Below are 22393 nucleotides of genomic sequence, written 5' to 3'. Positions count from 1 at the left end.
TTAATAGACTATTTAAACCGTTAGACCTGTTATTTTTCTCTTTTAAAAATAAATAATGGATTCAAAAATGGCTGATTCATAAACTGAGCTCACCTTAACGCTCGGCTGTTTTGTCCATTATGGTTAAGGTCTTTAATGTCTCAAACGATGGCCCTTAAAAGCTCGCTAAAGCTTACATCCCAACTGAGCACCACAGTGGTTGAGCTCAGGGACTTGAAGGCCAGACTGACAGGGGCGGAGTCTACAGTGGCTACCCTACAGACAGTGAATGAAGGTAATACGAAATTCATAGATTTGCACTACGCCCTTTCAATAATCGGTCTTGAAAGCTTGCTATTCATATTTCTCCAGGTCTTACATCCCAACTGGGCATCACAATGGCTGAGCTCAGGGATATGGAGAGCCAGGTGGGGGAGCTGAAGAAGAATGCAGGTAACATTGTTACCTGCATTCTACAATCTCATTTACCGAGTCTGTGGTCATGACAGTTATTTTATTTAAAGATTGTGAGTATCATTTCCATTCCAAATCGTACAGTATTATCCCCCGAGCATACCGTATTCACAAGCTGTCAAATTATGATTTAGGATTGTTATTAATGATCTGTATATTATCAATGTGTTAGGTCTATGACGATCAAGATAATTTCAGCAACATCAATGTCATCCTGCTATTCACTCAGTAAATCTCAGTGTTGTGGAATATAAATAAAAGCAGGGGACCGAATGGCTAGTGAACAATTTGTAAAAATGATACTGTGTGTAGACTGCATGTGTTGCAAATGGGAATGCAAATGTCCATAATTGTGCAATGAAGAGCACAAACAATGAAGCTGTAAACGACTTCGAGCTAATTACAACTTCTTCAATATTAACAAAATTGGAGTGTAATACTTGATGAAAAATTAACAGGAATGCTGGCCTCTAAACTTTGTGGCATCTCTTATCTTCCATAAGCCTCTTACAGCTTTCCAGGTAGTCTTGATCTAACTTTTCCTTTGGACTAGCTCCCCAGACTAGCTCCCAAGAGTAGCTCCCCAGTCTAGCTCCCAAGACTAGCTCCCCAGACTAGCTCCCCAGACTAGCTCCCCAGACTAGCTCCCAAGACTAGCTCCCAAGACTAGCTCCCAAGACTAGCTCCCAAGACTAGCTCCCAAGACTAGTTCCCCAGACTAGCTCCCCAGACTAGCTCCCCAGACTAGCTCCCCAGACTAGCTCCACAGGCTAGCTCCCCAGACTAGCTCCCCAGACTAGCTCCCCAGACTAGCTCCCCAGACTAGCTCCCCAGACTAGCTTCCCAGACTAGCTCCACAGGCTAGCTCCACAGGCTAGCTCTGTGTTGTAAATCATTGAATATCCCTGAAACATGGGATTACTTTAAATTAGGAGTGTATTTTATGACAAATGCATATTCTACCACAAGCAGTCACATTTGACAATTTCTCTTGCCAATTCCCTCCATTCAGTCTTATACTAAATAATTCAACACAGACCACTTTGGCTGTACTTTAGGCCTATTTACAATGAATCGTCCAGTAACACTGGGTGTTTGGGCCAGGCCCTTTCCTATGTGGGAGTGAGGGCAGGGGGAGTTCCCAGTTGTTTGGGAAAGAAGTGAAGAGTAGGAACAGATGACATCATAATGGAACACAGCAGTAAGAGGAAGGGGGGGGTATTTGTGGTCCCTCTCCAATCTAGCTAGTAAAACGTGATATTCATACTAACAGTCAGACCTGGTTTTAAATACTATTTGAAATATTTGCTCTAGCTTACCTGGAGTGCCAGATGGGCGGGTTTTGCTGGTCAAAAGTACTGCACTATGAAGGGAATAGGGTGCCATTTTGGACACAGACAGTTTGTTGTGTAAGGTTGTTATTGTTCTATTACTTATTACGTATTGTGATTGTGTTGTGGTACAAGAGTTAGTTGTGGTTGTGTTTGTGGTCTCACCGTTCTGGTACCAGAGCATCTGGAAGCCCGTCATGGCAATTGAGGAGTCAGTGTGGAACACCATATGAAGGGAGGAACTAGTCGTGGTGTTAGCCGGAGGGGGCGTGCTCCCACAGTACGAGCCAATCAGAGGGGCTTGATCATTGGGACCATTGTACAGCTGGGGAAAATATCAAAACAGGTTAGGAACTGTTAGCTATTCTGAGAAAACTGAATAAATATTAGAATAAAGCTACAAATACAAGCATACACATATTTGGATAGCTTCACGGGACTTCAGAGCTACAGGAAATGTATATAAATTCAAACATATGTACTAATAACCTGAAATATGGCTTCCTATTGTAAACATAATGTGTTAGTATAGTGGTGAGGTGGTGACAATGCAACAATAAGCTCCATTGTCTTGGCATGGTGTATTCTTATGTAACAGACCAGAACAGAGAGAGGGGAGGAGAGAGGAGATGAGATGAATGAATCCTGACATATTCTGAGGCCTGAAAGGGAGGTGGAAACTGGGGGGGAGGGGGTCTAATCTAAGAAGGGCAGTGCCTTCAGAAAGTATTCACACTCCTTGAATTTCTCCACATTTTGTTGTGTTACAGCCAGAATTTAAAATGGATTAAATAGAGATTTTGTGTCACTCGCTTAGAAACAATGCCCCTAATGTCAGTGGAATTATTAATAAAAAATGAAAAGCAAAATATTCAACCCCTTTGTTATTACAAGCCTAAATAAGTTCAGCAGTAAAAAAAGTTCTTAACAAGTCACATAATAAGTTGCATGGACTCACTCTGTGTGCAATATTTGTCATGTGCCGAATACAGTGCCATTTTTAAGTAAAAAAATAGGTATTAGGTGAACAATAGATAAGTAAGAAAATAAACAACAACAGTAAAAAGACAGTGAATTATAACAGTAGCGAGGCTATATACAGGCACCGGTTAGTCAGGCTGATTGAGGTAGTATGTACATGTAGATATGGTTAAAGTGACTATGCATATATGATAAACAGAGTAGCAGTAGCGTAAAAGAGGGGTTGGCGGGTGGTGGGTGTCGGGACACAATGCAGATAGTCCGGGTAGCCAATGTGTGGGGGCACTGGCAGTCGGGCTAATTGAGGTAGTAATGATGTACTGGGCCATACGCACCACCCTCTCAAGTGCCTTGAGGTCGGAGGCCGAGCAGTTGCCGTACCAGGCAGTGATACAACCAGGATGCTCTCAATGTTGCAGCTGTAGAACCTATTGAGGATCTGAGGACCCATGCCAAATATTTTAGTTTCCTGAAGGGGAATAGGCTTTGTCGTGCCCTCTTTACAACTGTCTTGGTGTGTTTGGACCATTCTAGTTTGTTGGTGATGTGGACACCAAGGGACTTGAAGCTCTCAACCTGCTCCACTACAGCCCTGTCGATGAGAATTGGGGCGTGCTCGGTCCTCCTTTTCCTGTAGTCCACAATCATCTCCTTAGTCTTGGTTACGTTGAGGGATAGGTCTCTGACCTCCTCCCTATAGGCTGTCTCGTCGTTGTCGGTGATCAGGCCTACCACTGTTGTGTCATCTGCAAACTTAATGATGGTGTTGGAGTCGTACCTGGCCACACAGTCGTGTAATAGTGTATAATAGAGTATAATAATACGTGTTTAACATTCTCTTTCAATGACTACCTCATCTCTATAACTCGAACATACAGTTATTTGTAAAGGTCTCTCAGTCGAACAACAACAGATTCAACCACAAAGACCAGGGAGGTTTTCCTACACCTCGCAAAGGGCACCTATTGGTAGATGGGTAAAAGCAGACACTGAATATCCCTTTGAGCATGGTGAATTATTCATTACACTTTGGATGGTGTATCAATACACCCAGTCACTACAAAGATACAGGCGTCCTTCCTAACTCAGTTGCCAGAGAGCAAGGAAAGCACTCAGGGATTTCACCATGAGGCCAATGGTAACTTTAAAACAGTTACAGTTTAATGGTTGTGGTAGGAGAAAACTGAGGATGGATCAACAAACGTGTAGTTATTCCCCAATACTAACCTAAATAACAGAGAGAAAATAAGGAAACCAGTACAGAAAAAAATATTCCAAAACATGCAAAGTGTTTACAATAAAAACACTACAGTAAAACATGTGGCAAAGAAATGCACTTTATGTCCTTAATACAAAGCATTATGTTTGGGGCAAATCCAACACAATACATCACCGAGTACCACTCTTCATATTTTCAAGCATGGTGGTGGCTGCATCATGTTATGGGTATGCTTGTCATCGGCAAGGACTAAGGAGTTTTTCAGGATTAAAATAAACGGAATAGAGTTAAGAAGAGGCTAAATTCTAGAGGAAAACCTGGGTCAGCCTGCCTTCCAACAGATACTGGGAGACAAATTCACCTTTCAGCAGGACAATAACCTAAAACACAAGGCCAAACATACACTGGAGTTTCTTACCAAGACGACATTGAATGTTCCTGAGTGGCCTAGTTACAGTTTGACTTAGATCTATGGCAAGAATTGAAAATGTTTGTCTAGCAATGATCAACAACCAACTTGACAAAGCTTGAAGAACTGAGACAGATGTCTCAAGTTGAGGGAGCGTGCAACTGGCACACTGACTGCAGAAATGTTCACCAAAGCTGTTGACAGAGATTTGAATGTTCATTTCTCAGCCATAAGCCGCCTCCAATGTCATTTTAGAGAATTTGGCAGTACGTCTGACAGGCCTCACAACTGCAGACCACATGTATGGTGACGTGTGGGTGAGCGATTTGTTGATGTCAACGTTGTGAAAAAGATTGGATCGATGTGTGCGACAGCATGTTCCAGTTCCCGCCAATATCCAACAACTTCGCACAGCCATTGAAGAGTGGGACAACATTCCACAGGTCACAATCAACAACCTGATTAACTCTATGCGAAGGAGATGTGTCCTAAGACTCCTATGTGCCTAAAAACTCACCAAATTCACTGAGAATACATTACATAGGATGAAGAAACAATACTCCATGCCACAGCTCCATACTACTTGTCAGACATCCTCTTTCTTGTGCTTTTTGAGGTGAAACGAGCCAATAGCTATCACAGACTCCGGACTTGTGGTTTGAATTGAAGCAGGCAGTCCATAAGCGCAGACAAAGGATATCAAGGATCTGGAAAGATTCATTATGGAGGAATGGTCTAAGATCCCTCCCAATGTGTTCTCCAAGCTCATATTTTTTTTTAAATAAAAAGGCTCATTGTCATTATCCTCGCAAGGGTAAGGTGCTAGAGTATTGAAAACGGGTGTTAAAAATGTACCCATCTTTTTTAGACAGTTTCATTTTTATTACTTGTTAAATCAAATCTATTTCACTGACCAACTGTATTAGTATAACATATTATAATTGTCCAAATGTTATTAGCATACACTATAGCTCAGTATGTGTGTTATTTATTTGATATAGTATTTTTTGCTCATCTTTATCAATGGTGCCAATAATTATGGATCCCACTGTATGTCTACATGTCAGTGAATGGATTTAGAGGCCTAAGATTGAAGAGGTGAAATTAAAGCTGGATAGATGAATCATTCCCTGTTAAGACCTCTGTGTTATTGATGTTAACCTACTCTACCTCCTCTGCACTAACCAGGCCATACATTCTATGGGGGTTAGAGGTCAGATGTTAGACCAGGTAATGACGAGGATGAAGAATATGACCTTTCATGTAATACAAAGCTTGACATCTCAGATTCATTACATCCAAAAGTAAACAAACAGAAAGATTACCATAAGCCTGTGGATATACTGTGAGGACTAAAGGACAACGCAGACCAATATCACTACAGAGTTGAATTACGATTGTGTAATGTGTTATTGGTGATTTGCAACAAGGTTATTGTTCCCTCCGTTACAATCAACATTATTTGAGAGTACAATGTCATGACAATCTTCACGAGACATTTCTGTTTTGTACACTGAAAATTATAAAATGTTTGGCATTCATTTCGACCAGGGCCCATAGGGGTGTCAATTGTGCCATACAGTGTTCTATGAGTAAAATACTTAGACTGGCACCATAAAGTTGCAGGTCTGTGGAATAGAGTAGAGGCAACAAAAACAGTGGTGAGATCAGCCTAGCCAAATAGGAGGGGCAGCAGGAGGAGGTGAATTACCAGTCTCCAGGAAATCTAGACCCGCACAGAATGAGTCTATTTAACTACAAGAGCCCATGATGTCATCCATGTGTGCTGGGGTTGTCATGGTGACCAGGGGGCGAGTTGAAAACAGCACTATTTTGTTTCCACAAAGACATTTATTTCCAGTGAGTGAGTTAGATGAAGAGCCATAGAACTCACTTGTATTATGTAAGCCATGAAAGGTCCGCCTTGTAGCATGTTCTAAGAAATGAGGTCTTCCTTGAAAATCATGTCAAAATGAACCCCTGAAGAAAACCTGTGAGAACTTGTCCAGATCACAGGAAACTGTCTATCAACTACTTCCCATGCAGGTTTCAGTCACATTCTATTTCAGCTCAGTCCAGGACACTAGTAACTATTGTACAGAGGAGAGAGAGCTGAAATCCAACTTCTCACTAAGAAACATATTTTAAAGATTGCATCAAAACTCACACCTATCAGGTAATGTCAAAAGTGTTGATGCATGTAGTGAGAACCAGTCACTGTGTACACTATCTCCAGAGTATAAGCTGAGTCAGAGGTCCATCTGTCTCCTGCTCCCTGTCCATGTGGTGAGTCAGTAGAGCACAGCGGAGGAAACTGATACTTCCTCCCAGAATTGAATAGGCCAACCCATCACCAATGACTACTAACACGCAACACTAATCACATGAAGGGGGTTCTGACCTCCTGACCTGACGATGCCTTTCCTGGAGTGATGTCATCCGGGAGAACAGAAAGCTCAGGCCAGGTCAACAGGGACAGTTTCTCAGTTTCAACCTCTTTCATTTAGATCCATTCAGTTTCCAAATGTTATGATGCTACTCTGATTAGAGTTCATTAAACCGCACTAGCATCACATTATCTTGCACTGTTTCCCAAAGGACGCCACCCACCTTGACGTAGTCGAAACTACAGACGCTGGTCCCCTCCAGGTCAAAGGTCATGAAGGTGTAGTTGATGGTGTTGCCCATGGAGGCCTGGATGGTCCAGCTACACATGGAGTTGTGGGGGTAGGTGTTGGGGTAGTTCAGAGACTCAATCTCCCCACGCGCCTGGTTGGCGATCAGCACACCTTGACAGTCTACGGAAGACAGAGAGTGAGCTCATAGTAATGTGTTTAGTGAATTTAGCAGTATTCCATTTACTAGATTTCATGGTGATATAAGGATATATTTGCTTGTTACCAAAATATATTCCAATATTAAAAGGAAATAAATGTACATTGTGTTTTAGGACAGAAATGTCAAGCTTAAGCATGAGAGCCAACAAAAAGGCAAACGTTGTACTTTTCAACTGAGAGTCAAACTGAACGTTTGTTATTTTTCCAGGAATAACTAAATAAATCTTCAGAGCAGAGCTGACCTCTCTGTATAAACCTAAGTGACAATTAGTGTTCCAGGGACAGAATGAGAACATGAGTCCAGGGCCAAATTGGAAAGCGCTGTGACAGAAACAAAACAAGATAGACTTCACTAAGAGTGACCTCTTGTTCTTTCATCATGACTTCCAGAAAGCCCATTTGACAACACTGACAATAAGAACAAAAGCCAGTCCCCACTCTGACATTCTTTTGTAGTGCGAGTACCTCTGGCAACTCGGTCTCCTCACCTCTCGAACCTCAAGAGTGCGTTCCCTAAACCCATTTCTATGGAAACCAAACAAAAGGCACCCTGGGATACCACTTGCAAGCCTCTTAGGTATGGTACGGCATGAACTGTAGTAAGGTTTACTGTATCTCAAGATTCAAATGTAACTATGTCAAAGTAAACATGTACAAATTGGATAACAAGAAAGTAAAATGGAACCTACAAAATGATAACAAAATCAACATGAGCGTACCAGCTCAAGCAGCAAACAGAGATGGCTGAATGTCTTTGGAAAGCCAGATGGCTTATAATCACCCAACAGCTCCATTAGGACACATCAATTACATGGAGTGGCTACTGGGGAGGTATATTTGCGTAAAGCTAGACGTGTGCGTGTGTGTGCGTGTGTGTGTGTGTGTGTGTGTGTGAGAGAGAGAGATAGATGCTCACTGGTTGTGTACATGGCCACGAAGCCTCCAGCTGCGACGACACTGTCTGTGCGTAGTTTCACATAGAGCTCACTCCTACTGGAGTTGATTGGGGCGGGCAACTGAGACCCACACAGGTTGGCCAGCTGTGGAGCATTAGTGCTGTTCCCATCGTACACCTACGGACAGACGGGCGGACAGATGGGCAGGCAGGCAGACAGACAGACAGACATTATGTTAGATATCGAAAGGGGCAAGGGATATGCTTTTCTTTCAGCAACGTCATAAACACATATGGTCTCTCCTGTTCAATTTCAGTTTGTACTGACTGACTGTTATGTGGGTGTGATAACCTTGAACAGTGCTCTGTACTCACGGCCAGGTAGTCATATGTACAGCTGGTGCTGGACTCCAGATCGAAGTCACCAAAGCTGAGAGTGATCAGGCTCCCAGCGCCGGCCTTGATCAGCCAGTAGCACTCAGCGTTAGTGTGGTAGGGTAGGGGGTAGTTAGGAGAGGAGAACCCTCCCGAACTGGTGGTCAGAGTACCTCCACAGCCTAGGTTGGGAAAGGGCATGAACAAAAGGAGAGGAATAGGAGGAGAGAGGTACAAACAGAGGGATGGAGTTAAGATTTGGAGTAGTTCAAGTATAGTACATTTTAGGGTATGTATCACAATACCTGTTGAAGATGATGCTAATGAAATAGACATTTCTCCCACACACCCACCTGTCTGCGTGCCGTCCCAGTGTGCCCTGAAGCCAGGGAAGGTGGCAGAGGAGTCAGAACGGAACATGAGCCACAGGCGGTTGCTATGGGACACCATCATTGGAGGCCTCTGGTTGGAGCAGAACTTGCCAATCAGAGGAGAGGTTTCATAACCGCCATCTCTGTGGGACAGAGAGAACAGTGGGAGATACAAATAGTGGCATTTAAGTTGCTGGCTATATTAACAGCTTTCGTCTCGTCACGCTTGCTGACATAGTTCTCATTTGATTCTAATCACATTATTGTACATTGGTTTCACAGTCACTCACTTTGGCATGGGTTCTCTTGCCTGGCTAGCTGCTAACTACACCAAAATGACTGCTCAAGTGAAATTGAATCATACAACTGACAAACATCCTCCTGTAACAGCTGAATAAGATCAGGCCCGTTATGACTGGGTGCTCACCTGATCTCTACATAGTCGAAAGCACAGTTGGGTGGTGAGCCCTCCATATTAAAGTCAGTGAAGTTGAGCATGATCTGCATGTTGACCCCAACGATGATCTTATAGATACACTGGCGGTTGTTGGGGTAGTTACTGGGAAAGTTAGGAGAGCTGAGTTCTCCTGTAGGGGAGGTGAAAGTCTCACTACAGTCTGGGGAAGACATGAGAGGAATAGGATTTAGTGAATATGAGGGGAAAGATGGGGTTAACATAAGGTTAGTCTTGCAGTACCAGACCTCAACACCATAACACCAAACACCATAAAGGGGTAATGTTGTGTGCAGTAAATTACAGTACCATTCAAGCAAGAGGCAAAGCATTGGTCAAACTCGGATATAATCTTCTACTTTACTACTGCCATCTTTTCTGTATGTTTTCTTGTTTTGTTTTCTTTATTTTGTTATAAAGGTTTGAACCCCCTCTAACCCTGGTATCGCATCTATTTTATGTGACAAAATATTTTCTATTTTTCTGTTAATTTGAATTCTTGATGTTGTTGAAGGTAACAGTACTCGTAGTGGCGGTGATTCCTTCTTCCTAACCCTCATATATCACAGATGTTATGTGACTTATTCTGTGAATGAATGTGTTGTTGGGGGGGGGGTTGTAAATGGAAATAGCGGTTGCCAAAGGTAACCGTAATGTTTCTTGTTGCCGAGGGTAACCGTACCGGTGGTGGCATCGATGGAGACATAGTTGGCAGAGAAGCCTTCGGTTGCTAGGCTGATGTCGGAGACAAAGAGGACAGTCATCAGGTTGTCTGTGCTGGTCAGAGAGGGAGGGACGGACCGACCGCAGTACCTGGAAAGAGATAGGCCGCATGCGGAGGAGGAAAAAAGGGTTATTCTTTCCCAAACAATCAACAGAAGTTAACTGAAGTTTGAGTTGATGTCGAGTTGGGAGTAAATTATCACGAGAGTGAATCACTTCTAGAGTGCATATTGACTTTGAATCATGCCAAGGTTCACACACATTAACATGTTTTATGGTAATCACCATATTGCCACGGGTTCTTAAAACCTTGACATGGGTTTGTTTGCGTGTACTGTACTCTACCTGCCAAGCTTGGTCCCAGTCGCCACGGTGCCATTGTCATACACCTCTACGTAGTCATAGTTACAGCTGATGTGGTACTCCATGTTGAAGGAGGTGAAGGACAGGCGGATGAGGTTGCCTGGGGCGACAGAGATGTACCAGGTGCAGTTGGCTCCATGGGGGTAGTTGTTGGGATGGCCAGGGCTGGTGAGGGAGCCCGATGGGGCATTAAGAGTAGCGCCACAACCTGGCATCGTGGTATCAAACAGGGAAACAGGCTCAAAATTACTATTCTTTTTACACCTCATTCATAGTCAACACAATTAATATATTTTTTTAAATATTATACAGAGACAAAGGATTTGTCCCAGGACACATAGGCTCACAGATACCACTCACTGACAACACATACACACTACTAGATACTTGAGCTTTAAGTTAAGGCAGAATAAACTACATATCTCATGAGTGCCAGGGGCTTACCCTCCATAGCAGAGTCATAGGCTGCGGTGAAGCCATGGTTGGAGACAGACGAGTCAGTCTTGAAGCGGATGTACATGGACCTCTGGGTGGACTGGAGCATGGCTGGCATGGTGTTGCCACAGTATGTACCAATCAGAGGAGAGCTCACCGTGGAGCCGTCCCTTACCTGGGGGGGGGAAAGAAAGAAAGAAAGAAAGAAAGAAAGAAAGAAAGAAAGAAAGAAAGAAAGAAAGAAAGAAAGAAAGAAAGAAAGAAAGAAAGAAAGAAAGAAAGAAAGAAAGAAAGAAAGAAAGAAAGAAAGAAAGAAAGAAAGAAAGAAAGAAAGAAAGAAAGAAAGAAAGAAAGAAAGAAAGAAAGAAAGAAAGAAAGAGAGGAGTGAAAGATAGAAAGAGAGAGAAAGAAAGAGCGCGCGAGAGAGAAAGAAAGAGCGCGAGAGAGAGAAAGAAATAAAGAAAGAACATTTTTCATGAGGGTCTGCTATACAAATTGATGGAAAGTGGTGTTGGGGATTAAACATGATAAAATAAATGTACACAAACAACAAGTGTGCAGTTAAAACTGGCAAAACAACACACACATTTCTTTCCACAGGGCCTTAGGGTGAGACAGGGATGCAGCTTAAGCCCCACTCTCTTGCATATATACTGACTAGTACAAGGGTACTAGAACAATCTGCAGCACCCTGCCACACCCTACTAGAATTTGAAGTAAAATGTCTGCTGTTTGCTGATTATCAGGTGCTTTTGTCCCCAATCAAGGAGGGTCTACAGCAGCACCTAGATCTTCTGCACAGATTCTGTCAGACCTGGGCCCTGACAGTAAATCTCAGTAAGACAAAAATAATGGTGTTCCAAAAAAGGTCCAGTTGCCAGGACCACAAAAAACAAATTCCATCTAGACACCGTTGCCCTAGAGCACACAAGAAAACTATATATATCTCATCCTAAACATTGGCGCCACAAGTAACATCCACAACGCTGTCTCTTAGATCCTTCACAAGGCAAGAAGGGCCTTCTATGCCATCAAAAGTAGCATAACATTTGACATACCAATTAGGATCTGGCAAAAAATACTTGAATCAGTTATGGAACCCATTTCCCTTTATGGTTGTGAGGTCTGGGGTCCTCTCACAAATCAACAATTCACAAAATGGGACAAACACCAAATTGAGACTGCATGCAGAATTCTGAAAAAATATCCTCCATGTACAACGTAAAACACCAAACGCATGCAGAGGAGAATTAGGCCGATACCCACTAATGATCAAAATACAGAAAAGAGCCGTTAAATTCTACAACCACCTAAAAAGAAGCGATTCTCAACCCTTCCATAACAAAGCCATCACCTACAGAGAGATTAACCTGGAGTAGAGTCCCCTAAGCAAGCTGGTCCTGGGGCTCTGTTCAAAAACACAAACTAACCCCACAGAGCACCAGGACAACTACACAATTAGACCCAACCAAATCATGAGAAAACAAAAAGATAATTACTTGACACGTTGGAAAGAATTTACAAAAAAAGACCTGAGCAAACTAGAATGCTATTTGGCCCTACAGTGGCAGAATACATGACCACCGTGACTGACCCAAAATTAAGGAAATATTTACTATGTACATACTCAGTAAGCATAACCTTGCTATTGAGAAAGGCGACTGAAGGCAGACCTGGCAGTCAAGAGAAGACAGGCTATGTGCAAACTGCCCACAAAATGAGGTGGAAACTGAGCTGCACTTCCTAACCCCCGGCCAACTGTATGACCATATTAGAGACACATATTTCCCTCAGATTACACAGACCCACGATTTGTGACCTGTTGCCACAAGAAAAGGGCAACCAGTGAAGAACAAACACCATTGATAATACGACAGGGGTTAAGGGTTAAATGCGGAAGACACATTTCAGTTGAATGCATTCAGTTGTACAACTGACTAGGGGTCCCCCTTTCCCTTATTTATGTTTATTTATTTTCCCTTTTGTACTTTAACTATTTGCACAACATATATAGCCATCATTTTGTAAATGTCTCTATTCCTTTGGAACTTTTGTGAGTAATGTTTATTGCAATTTTTTTATGGTATATATTGTATATGGTATATTATTTCACTTTTGTTAATTATCTATTTCAGTTGCTTTGGCAATGTAAACAAACTCAGCAAAAAAAATAAACGTCCTCTCACTGTCAACTGCATTCATTTTCAGCAAACTTAACATAAATATTTGTATGAACATAAGATTGAACAACAGACATAAACTGAACAAGTTCCACAGACATGTGACTAACAGAAATTGAATAATGTGTCCCTGAACAAAGGGGAGGGGGGGTCAAAATCAAAAGTAACAGTCAGTATCTGGTGTGGCCACCAGCTAAACTTAGTACTGCAGTGTTTCTCCTCCTCATGGACTGCACCAGATTTGCCAGTTCTTGATGTGAGATGTTACCCCACTCTTCCACCAAGGCACCTGCAAGTTCCTGGACATTTCTGGGGGGAATTTCTACATGATTCCATATGTGCCATTTCATAGTTTTAATGTCTTCACTATTATTCTACAATGTGGAAAATAGTAAAAATAAAGAAAAACCCTGGAATGAGTAGGTGTCCACTCTTTTGACTGGTACTGTATATTCATTGACAATGTTTGACAATCAGAGGCAGAATTCAAGAATGAAAGGCTGGAGTGAATTTTGAATACCTCAACAAAGTCATATACACAGGAGCCACTCTCGATGTCGAAGGTGAGGAAGTTGAGGGTGACAACGTAGCCCTGTGGTTGGTTGATGACCCACTCACACTCCTTGTTGTGGGGGTAGGCATCAGGGTGGTAGGGGGACCGGATCTGACCTGTCCCAGATAAGGTGCCACCACAGCCTGGGAAAGAGAGAACTCCATTGAGACAATTCTAGATGGCTATGCACAAACTAATTGGAAAAGGAGGTCAAGTTAATTAATTCTAATGGACTGCAAACCAGTGGCTAGATAATGAAAATGAACTGTAAGGACCTGTAAGAGAGCCTGCTAAATGACAAAACTGTAAATGGTCTTTTGGCTCAGATCACCATACACAACTGTTACACTTCACATACTGTATATGCAAATCCGGAGCGAAGAGAACCAGCATTGAGAACTTTGACACTAAGTAGTCCAGTCTGACAGGCCATTTCCAGGTGCAGAAGATGGAGTGGAGGGTGGGCCATTAAAGTGCACACACACACTATTCACGGTGCGCGTCAAGAGTGTGTTTAATCACCAGAGATTGCCATTGCCGCAGGAAGACTTAGGGTTCAATAAGAGAGGTAGAGAACATTGAACAGAACACGACTATGTCAATAACTCAATTGTGCTGATATAACCTCAGTCTCTCTCTCTCTCTCTCTCTCTCTCTCTCTCTCGAGCAGCTGTTAAATAACACACAGGCCAGGCATACAGACATATGAGATGGCCACACACACACACAAAGCTGCATGGTGGGGGAGGGGGCAGAAGAAGCTGAATACACAACCCATTTTATCCTTCACATAAAAGCCTCACACTTTCAATAAGCTCTGCGGGGCAGCTGTGCTGAAATGTGATTACTACAGAGGTAGAGATCGGGGAGACGTGAGGACTAGAGATTTTAACTGCCTGGAGACCTCGTGAGAAGCACTACATGGATGCAGTACATTATCAGTAAACCTATATGTCACTGGGTCATGCTTTTTTGGCATATCTGAAGAGCTTGGGTTTGTTGGGGTTTTCCAGTGACAAGACAGTGAAGAGACAGTGTTTTGCCACTAGTGTGGTTAGACAGCGCTTGTGTTTCTCACCGACTTCGTATGTGGCCCTGAACCCGGCCCGGGTGATTGATCCGTCAGACTTGAAGCGGATCCAGAGAGCATTGGAGGAGGACAGGATGGGGGCAGGGATGGTGTTGCCACAGTACTTCCCAATCAGAGGGTCTGTCTCTGTGGAACCGTCACGGACCTGGGAAACACAACCAGGAGAGTCAAACACGAACAATGTTACGAGGACACAGAGATACAGGTACACACATCATAGCTAATCCCCCTCCCAGAGACAAAGCACCTTGACATCACCAACAATCTCAATCACAAACACACACATGCACACACACAGTTTTGTATTGCTATCCTTGTGGGGACCAAATAATTTATTCCCATCAAAAATCATTTTTTCCTTAACCCCAAACCCTTAACCTAACCATAACCCTAACCTTACCCCCCCAAACTTCTAACCCTAAACACCTAACTGTAATGCCTAACCCTAACCTTAACTCTAATCCTAAACCTAACCTAGCATTTTTCATTGTGGGCTGGGAAATTGTCCCCAAATGTCAGAATTTCTTTGTTTTACTATCCTTGTGAGGACTTCTGGTACCCACAAGGATAGATAAACAAAAACACACACACTACTGTACCTCCACATAGTCAAACGCACAACCGCTGTGGGACTCCAAGTCCATGTGCGTGAAGTTGAGCGAGACAATCTCATTGGCCGGCAGGCGGATGACGTAGACACACTGGCGGTTGTGGGCGTAGTTATTGGGCCAGTTGGGGGAGATGATGATGCCCTCGCTCTCTGTAAAGGTTCCTCCACAACCAGGGTCAGCTAGAACAGAGAGAGACAGACACATGACCTTCAGTTGGAGAGGGAGATCCTTTAGAATAGCCTAGTCCCAGACCACTTTGGGATGTTTATGGAATTTATGGAATGACCATAGGAATGAGCAAAACAGCACAAAGATCTGGGACCAAGAAAAGCTGCATATGACATTGCAAAACATAGAGAATCCTTGTAATAATCATATCCTTATCAAAGGTCAGTTGTTAACAGTAGTTGATATGACAGAGATCTCTTACATGGAGAGGTGGTGTATGTGATGTGGAAGCCACGGTCAGAGTTAGAGAAGTCCGAGTGGAACCGGATCCATGCTGCAGGTCCCGTGGTCTGGAGAGGGGCGGGAGACACATTGTGGCAGTACTTCCCTAGAACCGTATCTTCTGGGAGTAGACCATCCCGAATCTAGAACACAGAACCAAGGGCAGACAACCATTACAGTAACAGACCTAGAACTTTCACAGTTGCGGATGAACATTTAAAATCTTAATATTCACATAATGTGTGGGGATATATATATATATTCCACAGCTGAAGGGACATGTTGCCTGCCTCACCTCCAGGTAGTCATAGTTACAGTCAGGGTGGTTTTCCAGGCTGAGGGTTCCGAAGGCAAAGGTGATGAGCAGGCCGGGGGCCACGTCAACCGTCCAATAGCAGTCGCGGTTGGGTGGATAGTTGCCAGGGTAACCAGGTGAGTTGATGTTACCGTAGGGTTCGGTCAACTCCCCGCCACATACTGGAGGTGGAACAAACAGGTACATATTGCCGTGAGGAGAGGACTGCACATGGTTAACGCCTGACTAAGCTATTTCAGGTAGACTGCAAATAATACATTTTGTCTAGGTCTCTTGCTAACACAGACGCGCACAGGCACACACAAGCACAGACACACACCTGGTGTTTGTGAGGTCCAGGCCACAGTGAAGCCGCCTGCGTTGACGGAATGGTCAGAGCGGAACCAAAAGTACAATGCATTGTGGGAGCTGAAGAGCTCTGCGGGGGAGCTGGTACCGCAGTACTTCCCTAACTGATAGGCCGAGGCGCTCTCGCCATCGTGGATCTGAAGGAAGTCAAAGTTGCAGTTGGCACTGTTCTCCAGCTCAAAGTGAGGGAAGGTGATCCGTAGAATCTGGGAAGAAATTAACACCACAGTATTAACACAGCATTAAAGAACTATTCCACTTCTCTTGTACTCACTCATCTTCTACAGCTACTTGGCGTGCACAATGAATAGAACAAATGTCACATATTGTTAGGCATTCAAATCAACAAATGCTTATTCCATGGGATACTGCATTACTACTGATGTAACAGCATATGCCAAACTCTTTGTTAGACTGTGAGTCCAGTCTTGTCATGTGTAGTCTGGTCCAGGACCTGCCGCGTGTAAGTGACTGTGTGGCATTAGATTACACCGACCTTGTTGACGTCTGTTCTGATGACCCAAGCACAGCTGACCTGGTGGTCATACTGGTCACTACCAGGGGTGTTGGGGTAGCTGAATGTACCAGCCGGGCCAGTCAGGTAGCCTCCACACACTGACAACACACACACACACAGGTAAGTGAAGCACACAGTACACACACTGTACAAACACAGCAAAACGCCCTGAAATAAGTCCATTTCTCTTTATCATTCCATAAAGACACAGATATACATGCAAAGCAGTGACGGCACAAACACATGCACACACCTTGCTGTGCGGTCTGGCAGGTTGGCCCTGTCCACTGGTCAGTGCAGGTACAGGTGAATCCATTGAGTCCATCGTTGCAGGTACCTCCGTTCTGACATGGGTTGCTGGCACACTCATTGACATTCTGGTCACAGTTCACCCCTCCCCAGCCAGGACTACAGGTACAGAGATACCCGTTGGAAGTAGGCTGGGGGGATACAGCAAAAATGTTACCAAAACCCAATTATAAACAGGGTTTTTTCAAGCCCTGAATGCTGATTGACTGACAGCTGTAGTATATCAGACTGTATACCACGTATATGACAAAACATGTATTTTTACTGGTCTAACTACGTTGGTACCCAGTTTATAATAGCAATAAGGCACCTTGGGTGTTTGTGGTATATGGCCAATTTACCACGGCTAAGGGCTGTATCCAGGCACTCCGCATTGCGTCGTGCATAAGAAGAGCCCTTAGCCGTGGTATATTGGCCACATACTACACCCCCTCATGCCTTACTGCTTAAATAATATACTGTATAGATGAAAACTGGACTAATCATAGGTTAAGGAGTAAAATCCTGGTTCTGAGAAACTGTGAAGCTGCTAGAGTCCCATGTAACCCACGCTCACCACACACTGTCCGTTGACACATGGATTGTTGGTCTGGCAGATATTGCTGCTCTGGGTGCATCCTGTTGGGCCGTAGCCATTTCCTGTGTAGTCTGGGGGACAGGTGCACACTGGGAGGGTGGAGCCTGGAAGCACAGAGACATAGTCAGGATACCTGATTAACTCACTCACCATAACATTAAAAGACACAGGGCATTTACTGGAGTGGGTATAAAGATGAGGGATAAGGGATACAGCACAAACAAGGACAATTTGTTAGAGAAATAAACCAAATCTCCCTAACTACCATGCAACAAAAGTATACTACATTTCCTCCCATAGGTGAATAGATCATTGATCTCTGGTGTCTCTGCTCTCTCAGCACTCACAGCCTCTACTCATAAGATAGCTTCATAATCTAGTCTCCTGGCTGTAACAATGTCTTCGTAGTGGATGTCAGCCATCGGGAGGTGAGAGAGAGCAGAGCTGTCAACGCCTGCTATAATGGCCCTGTCTTATCCTCACAGCCAGTGGTCATTAGGTGCCGTAAAGGTAGGTGTGTGTGTGTGTGTGCACGTTTACCTGGAGTGGAAGAGCAGGTAGCAAGGGGGTAGCAGCCTCCATTGTTATTAGCACAGATGTTAGCCTGAGTGCAGGTTCTCCCATCTCCTTCATAGCCTGGATACAGATCAATCAATTAACCAATCAATCAATCCACCAATGAACCAGTGGGTCTATACATTAGTCAAAAAGCAAGATTTTGAATTATAAAAAAGGGCCATAAAATACTGTTGAGCACAATGACAAATTATGAGAGACAGACAGGGACAGACGGAGGAGAGGTCGACAAAGTGAGATTGAAAACGAGAGAGACAGAAACTGAGCCAGAGGGGTATACACACAGAGATCTCTGAATGGGGCTAGCGCTGAACACACTACATAGTCAGGCATCTGCTTTTCATCAGAGCTATATTACTGAAAACTACCAGGAGTCAGCTAGCATCCACCTGCCAGCTGGCATCCGCCGTAACCACGGACAGGAAAACAAGGACAGCTTTCTTCTGTGGTACACCAAATCCACCAGCTCAGTTTTGACTTTCAAACCAAGGGTTGTGTACGGACACTCTTACAGTAACCTGAGTAAGACCATGTTGGTCTAAATGTTGTGTATGTGTCACCCAGAGATCAGTTGTAGCAACAGAAAACATTGTCTAACTCCTAGAAAAATACCAGAAAACAGTACAGAGAGGAAGGTAAAGAAAGAAGAGGATCCAGAAGACAGTCCTCCAGATACAGATAATGGTACCTGGAGGACAGGTTCCACAGTGGAAGGAGCCCATGGTATTGAGACACTGGACCATGGGAGTAGTGGAGCATCCTCCGTTATTAATGGAACACTCATTCACATCCAGACAGCTGTAGCCGTTGCCCTGCCATCCTGGGGGAATGCACAACAAACAGTGCTAAGGACATTTACTGTAATACAGGAAATCATTGTTTATTACACAGTTAGGCAGTGGCATATTATTCAAGGTTAACATTCACATTTAGTTTACAGATGCATTGTTTATTGTAATGATATACAAGCAAGCATAACATTTATTCTTTACTGATGCACACACACACACACACACACACACACACACAAAGCATCATAAAGATCCACACATCTTCACACATAGAACAGCCTGTGTTCCTCTGTAGAGTTCAGTTAATCACGATGGGGCTGTTCCCAGAGTAAAGAAATACGACCCAGATCCCTTAATGTCAGAGTATCACCTGAGAGGGGCAGTCCCGCTAGGAGCTAAGGACAGCCGTTTCCAAATGATATTCAATAACGCTCACGAATCGCAAATCTTGTGCTTTCTTGTACTTCTTGTAAGTTCAAACCCTAGAAATACAGTAAAGTACAGATTTGCTGGAGCAATGTCTTTGTCTTAAGAAGTACTCTTGTATAACTGAATTTGAGAGCACTTCGACTCAAGATCAAAACATGCTATTTTGGAAGATGGAAGAAGCATCCATCTGGCAACCACATGGAGGTAACCAACCATGACAGCCATTTTGGGTCAGCAAACATCAGTTTCCTCAGACCTAATGCACAATACCATTGATGATAAGGAAACTGTGAGCACTGAGCGGCTCTCACCAGCAGGACAGGAGCCGCAGTAGAAGGATCCCTGGGTGTTGTAACAGGTCACAGGGGGGTTGGTGGAGCAAGGCTTCTGGGCAAGGCTACACTCATCCACGTCTGAGATACAGGCCGGGTTGCCGGCTGGGGCCATCCAACCATCATCACAAACACACTTAAACTTGGGCTGGAAGGAAATAACAAAACATGGCATGGCCTGGATTAATGTCAACTCCCATGAATAGAATATGTACAGAATGTGTACCGAGCACATTTAGATGCACTAGTAGTGAATCAATAATGTGAAATGACCTGCGTTATAGAAATACAGTCATTCTAGAGTCATTCTATTTCCATGACGATCATGGCCTACTGAGCCGAGACTCAATAAGATTAGCAAAGGGCCTTTAAAATAAAAAAAAAAAGAGGACAGAGGCATCTTTGCCTATAAATAATTGATTTGATTCGATATTCAAGGGGTAAATGGTCATAGCTACTCCCGTGTAAGACCACCAGCACTGTACTAGTGGTAATGGATCGGTCCCTACTACTCAAAACCAGGTCTCAGATCTATCATCACTATGAAAAATAAGTGTTTCATTGCTCTAGTCTACTCTAATAAAATGATATAAACATTAAGGCTATGGTAGCTAGCAGTGCTAAATCTAATCCAGTAATTGCTTTCTTCACAGGGCATTTATCACATTAAACTAATTGTTTGACGCCAAGGGACCAGGGTGAAGACGTTGGCTGAAATAAATGACCTTGTCTAGACAGTCTTCATTAATTAAATGAAAGTATCTTTGGCTAGTTAAACAGGGCAGGCGACAGCTAAGTAAAAGAAAATCGGACAATTCGGTTTTTATACAGATGAGATCCATGAAATCAAATAGGAGACCACTGTTGAATGATGATTGACAGTTACCACGTTCGGTGTGATTCTGTCTGCGTCGATGCATGTCCCATGGACACACAGGTCCTGGGTAGCACCCTGACAGTCGTCATAGCGGGTTGTACACAGGGTACCAGACCACTCTGGTGAACAGGTGCAACTGGAAGAGAAATACAAGAAGACAGATTCAGTGTTTGTGTGTGTATGTGTGTGTGTGTGTGTCTCAGTGTGTGTGTGTGTGGCCTCACGTAAAGGATCCAGGGGTGTTGATACAAGTGGCTCCATTCTGACATCCCTGAGAGGTCCCAACAAAGATCTGGCACTCATTCACATCCACAGCACAGATGGGACCCTGCAGACACACAAAACCAGATTTAAACAGGAATAACACATACATGCAGCTTCGAAGCACACTCTCTCTCACTCCGTGTCAACTTCAGTGTCCACTTACCCCCCAGTTGCTGGGGCACATGCAGTGAAAAGAGTCCAGCAGGTCTAGGCAGGTGGCTCCATTCTGACAGGGATTACTGGTACATGTCTTTCTCTGGACCATCTTGGAGAGGCAGGGAGAGAGAAGGAGAGGACAGAGGCAGCGGGTAAGGGTGAGAGGAAGAGGATAAGGAGTTTGGAGTTAGGGAAATGATTATTTGTTATAAGAGTAAGATTCATCATACTCAATATGTAACATGTAAGAAGTAGGCCCTACTGTACTTACCTGTTCTAGTGCTGTCACTTTAGTTTCAAGTGATGACACCTTTGTGTTGAGCGTATTGAGTTGGTTAGTGACATCAGGGGACGTTCCACCTCCATTTTGTTTTATATTGTCGATGTCAGCTTTGTTGGTTTTGATCTGAAATGATATGAAGTAAGAGGTAAAGAAGACTTGGTATGGAAGTTTTGATGTTACATGTTTCTTCATTATTAAATTCATGTTTTTAAAGAGTAATAACCATGCTACAATAAAATTAGATATTAATACATTTTGATCTTTGGTCAAATGCTGGTTGAATTGCAGAGTCTGCTCTTTCTAAGTTGTTAATGATTCATAGTATCATGTGAAAACACTCGCTTGTAGAGATGTTGAGAGACAGAACAAAGTCCTGAACAGATGGAATATTTTGAAGAATGTGCTTTTTGGACATATTTTCCTAAAGATAGTTACGTGAACAAGATAAGTGGATAAGAAAACTAAATAACTTCCCAATGTTCCAATTACCATATCTATGGAGATATCCACCACTTGATCTGATAGGATTTCTACAACTTTAGCTGGAAAAAAAACTAACAAAGATGGATGCCTTTCGAAAAGATGGTACAAAACATGAAAACATTTGTACAAATTGTCTGTCAATGTGGATATGTTTATCCATTTAAGACTTTCTCTCGCGTGTGTGTGTACCTGACTCATCAGCTGAGTGAGGTCCTCATCTCCCACTTTGACACTGCCTGACCCTGAGGTCTGGAAGCGGATCTCTTTGTTATGGGTGGAAAAGACCAGGTGACCGTTCTCTGATACCATGCGTGGCCTAGGAGGACCAGATATTTATTTCAAAACATTCATTTACATGTGAACAGATTTAATGTATCAACATTTTAATTGTATATACACACAACA

General features: G+C 43.4%; 1 protein-coding gene across 1 annotated transcript in view; it reads right to left on the bottom strand.

Moving 5' to 3' along the window:
• cubn (cubilin (intrinsic factor-cobalamin receptor)) overlaps positions 1–22393 on the bottom strand; it is a 53672-nt gene that overhangs the window by 30016 nt on the left and 1263 nt on the right. The window contains exons 2-27 of the mRNA XM_021620557.3: positions 22178–22304; positions 21494–21628; positions 21230–21331; positions 21027–21130; positions 20812–20938; positions 19905–20073; positions 19062–19193; positions 18338–18433; positions 17777–17901; positions 17165–17351; positions 16891–17009; positions 16366–16600; positions 16026–16207; positions 15711–15873; positions 15269–15459; positions 14658–14814; positions 13547–13722; positions 10856–11021; positions 10394–10619; positions 10008–10138; positions 9299–9488; positions 8854–9014; positions 8501–8682; positions 8147–8303; positions 7004–7191; positions 1950–2109 (exon numbers count right to left, since the gene is read on the bottom strand). Coding sequence (XP_021476232.3) covers positions 1950–2109; positions 7004–7191; positions 8147–8303; positions 8501–8682; positions 8854–9014; positions 9299–9488; positions 10008–10138; positions 10394–10619; positions 10856–11021; positions 13547–13722; positions 14658–14814; positions 15269–15459; positions 15711–15873; positions 16026–16207; positions 16366–16600; positions 16891–17009; positions 17165–17351; positions 17777–17901; positions 18338–18433; positions 19062–19193; positions 19905–20073; positions 20812–20938; positions 21027–21130; positions 21230–21331; positions 21494–21628; positions 22178–22304 — 4088 coding nt within the window. The remainder of the gene's footprint in view (positions 1–1949; positions 2110–7003; positions 7192–8146; positions 8304–8500; positions 8683–8853; positions 9015–9298; positions 9489–10007; positions 10139–10393; positions 10620–10855; positions 11022–13546; positions 13723–14657; positions 14815–15268; positions 15460–15710; positions 15874–16025; positions 16208–16365; positions 16601–16890; positions 17010–17164; positions 17352–17776; positions 17902–18337; positions 18434–19061; positions 19194–19904; positions 20074–20811; positions 20939–21026; positions 21131–21229; positions 21332–21493; positions 21629–22177; positions 22305–22393) is intronic.

The sequence above is a fragment of the Oncorhynchus mykiss genome, chromosome 11 (genome assembly GCF_057628025.1).
Source record: "Oncorhynchus mykiss isolate SJ-2025 chromosome 11, ASM5762802v1, whole genome shotgun sequence".
Taxonomy (NCBI): Eukaryota; Metazoa; Chordata; class Actinopteri; order Salmoniformes; family Salmonidae; genus Oncorhynchus; species Oncorhynchus mykiss.
The sequence above is the reverse complement of the archived record's forward strand: the minus strand, read 5'-3'. Positions and strand labels throughout refer to the sequence as shown.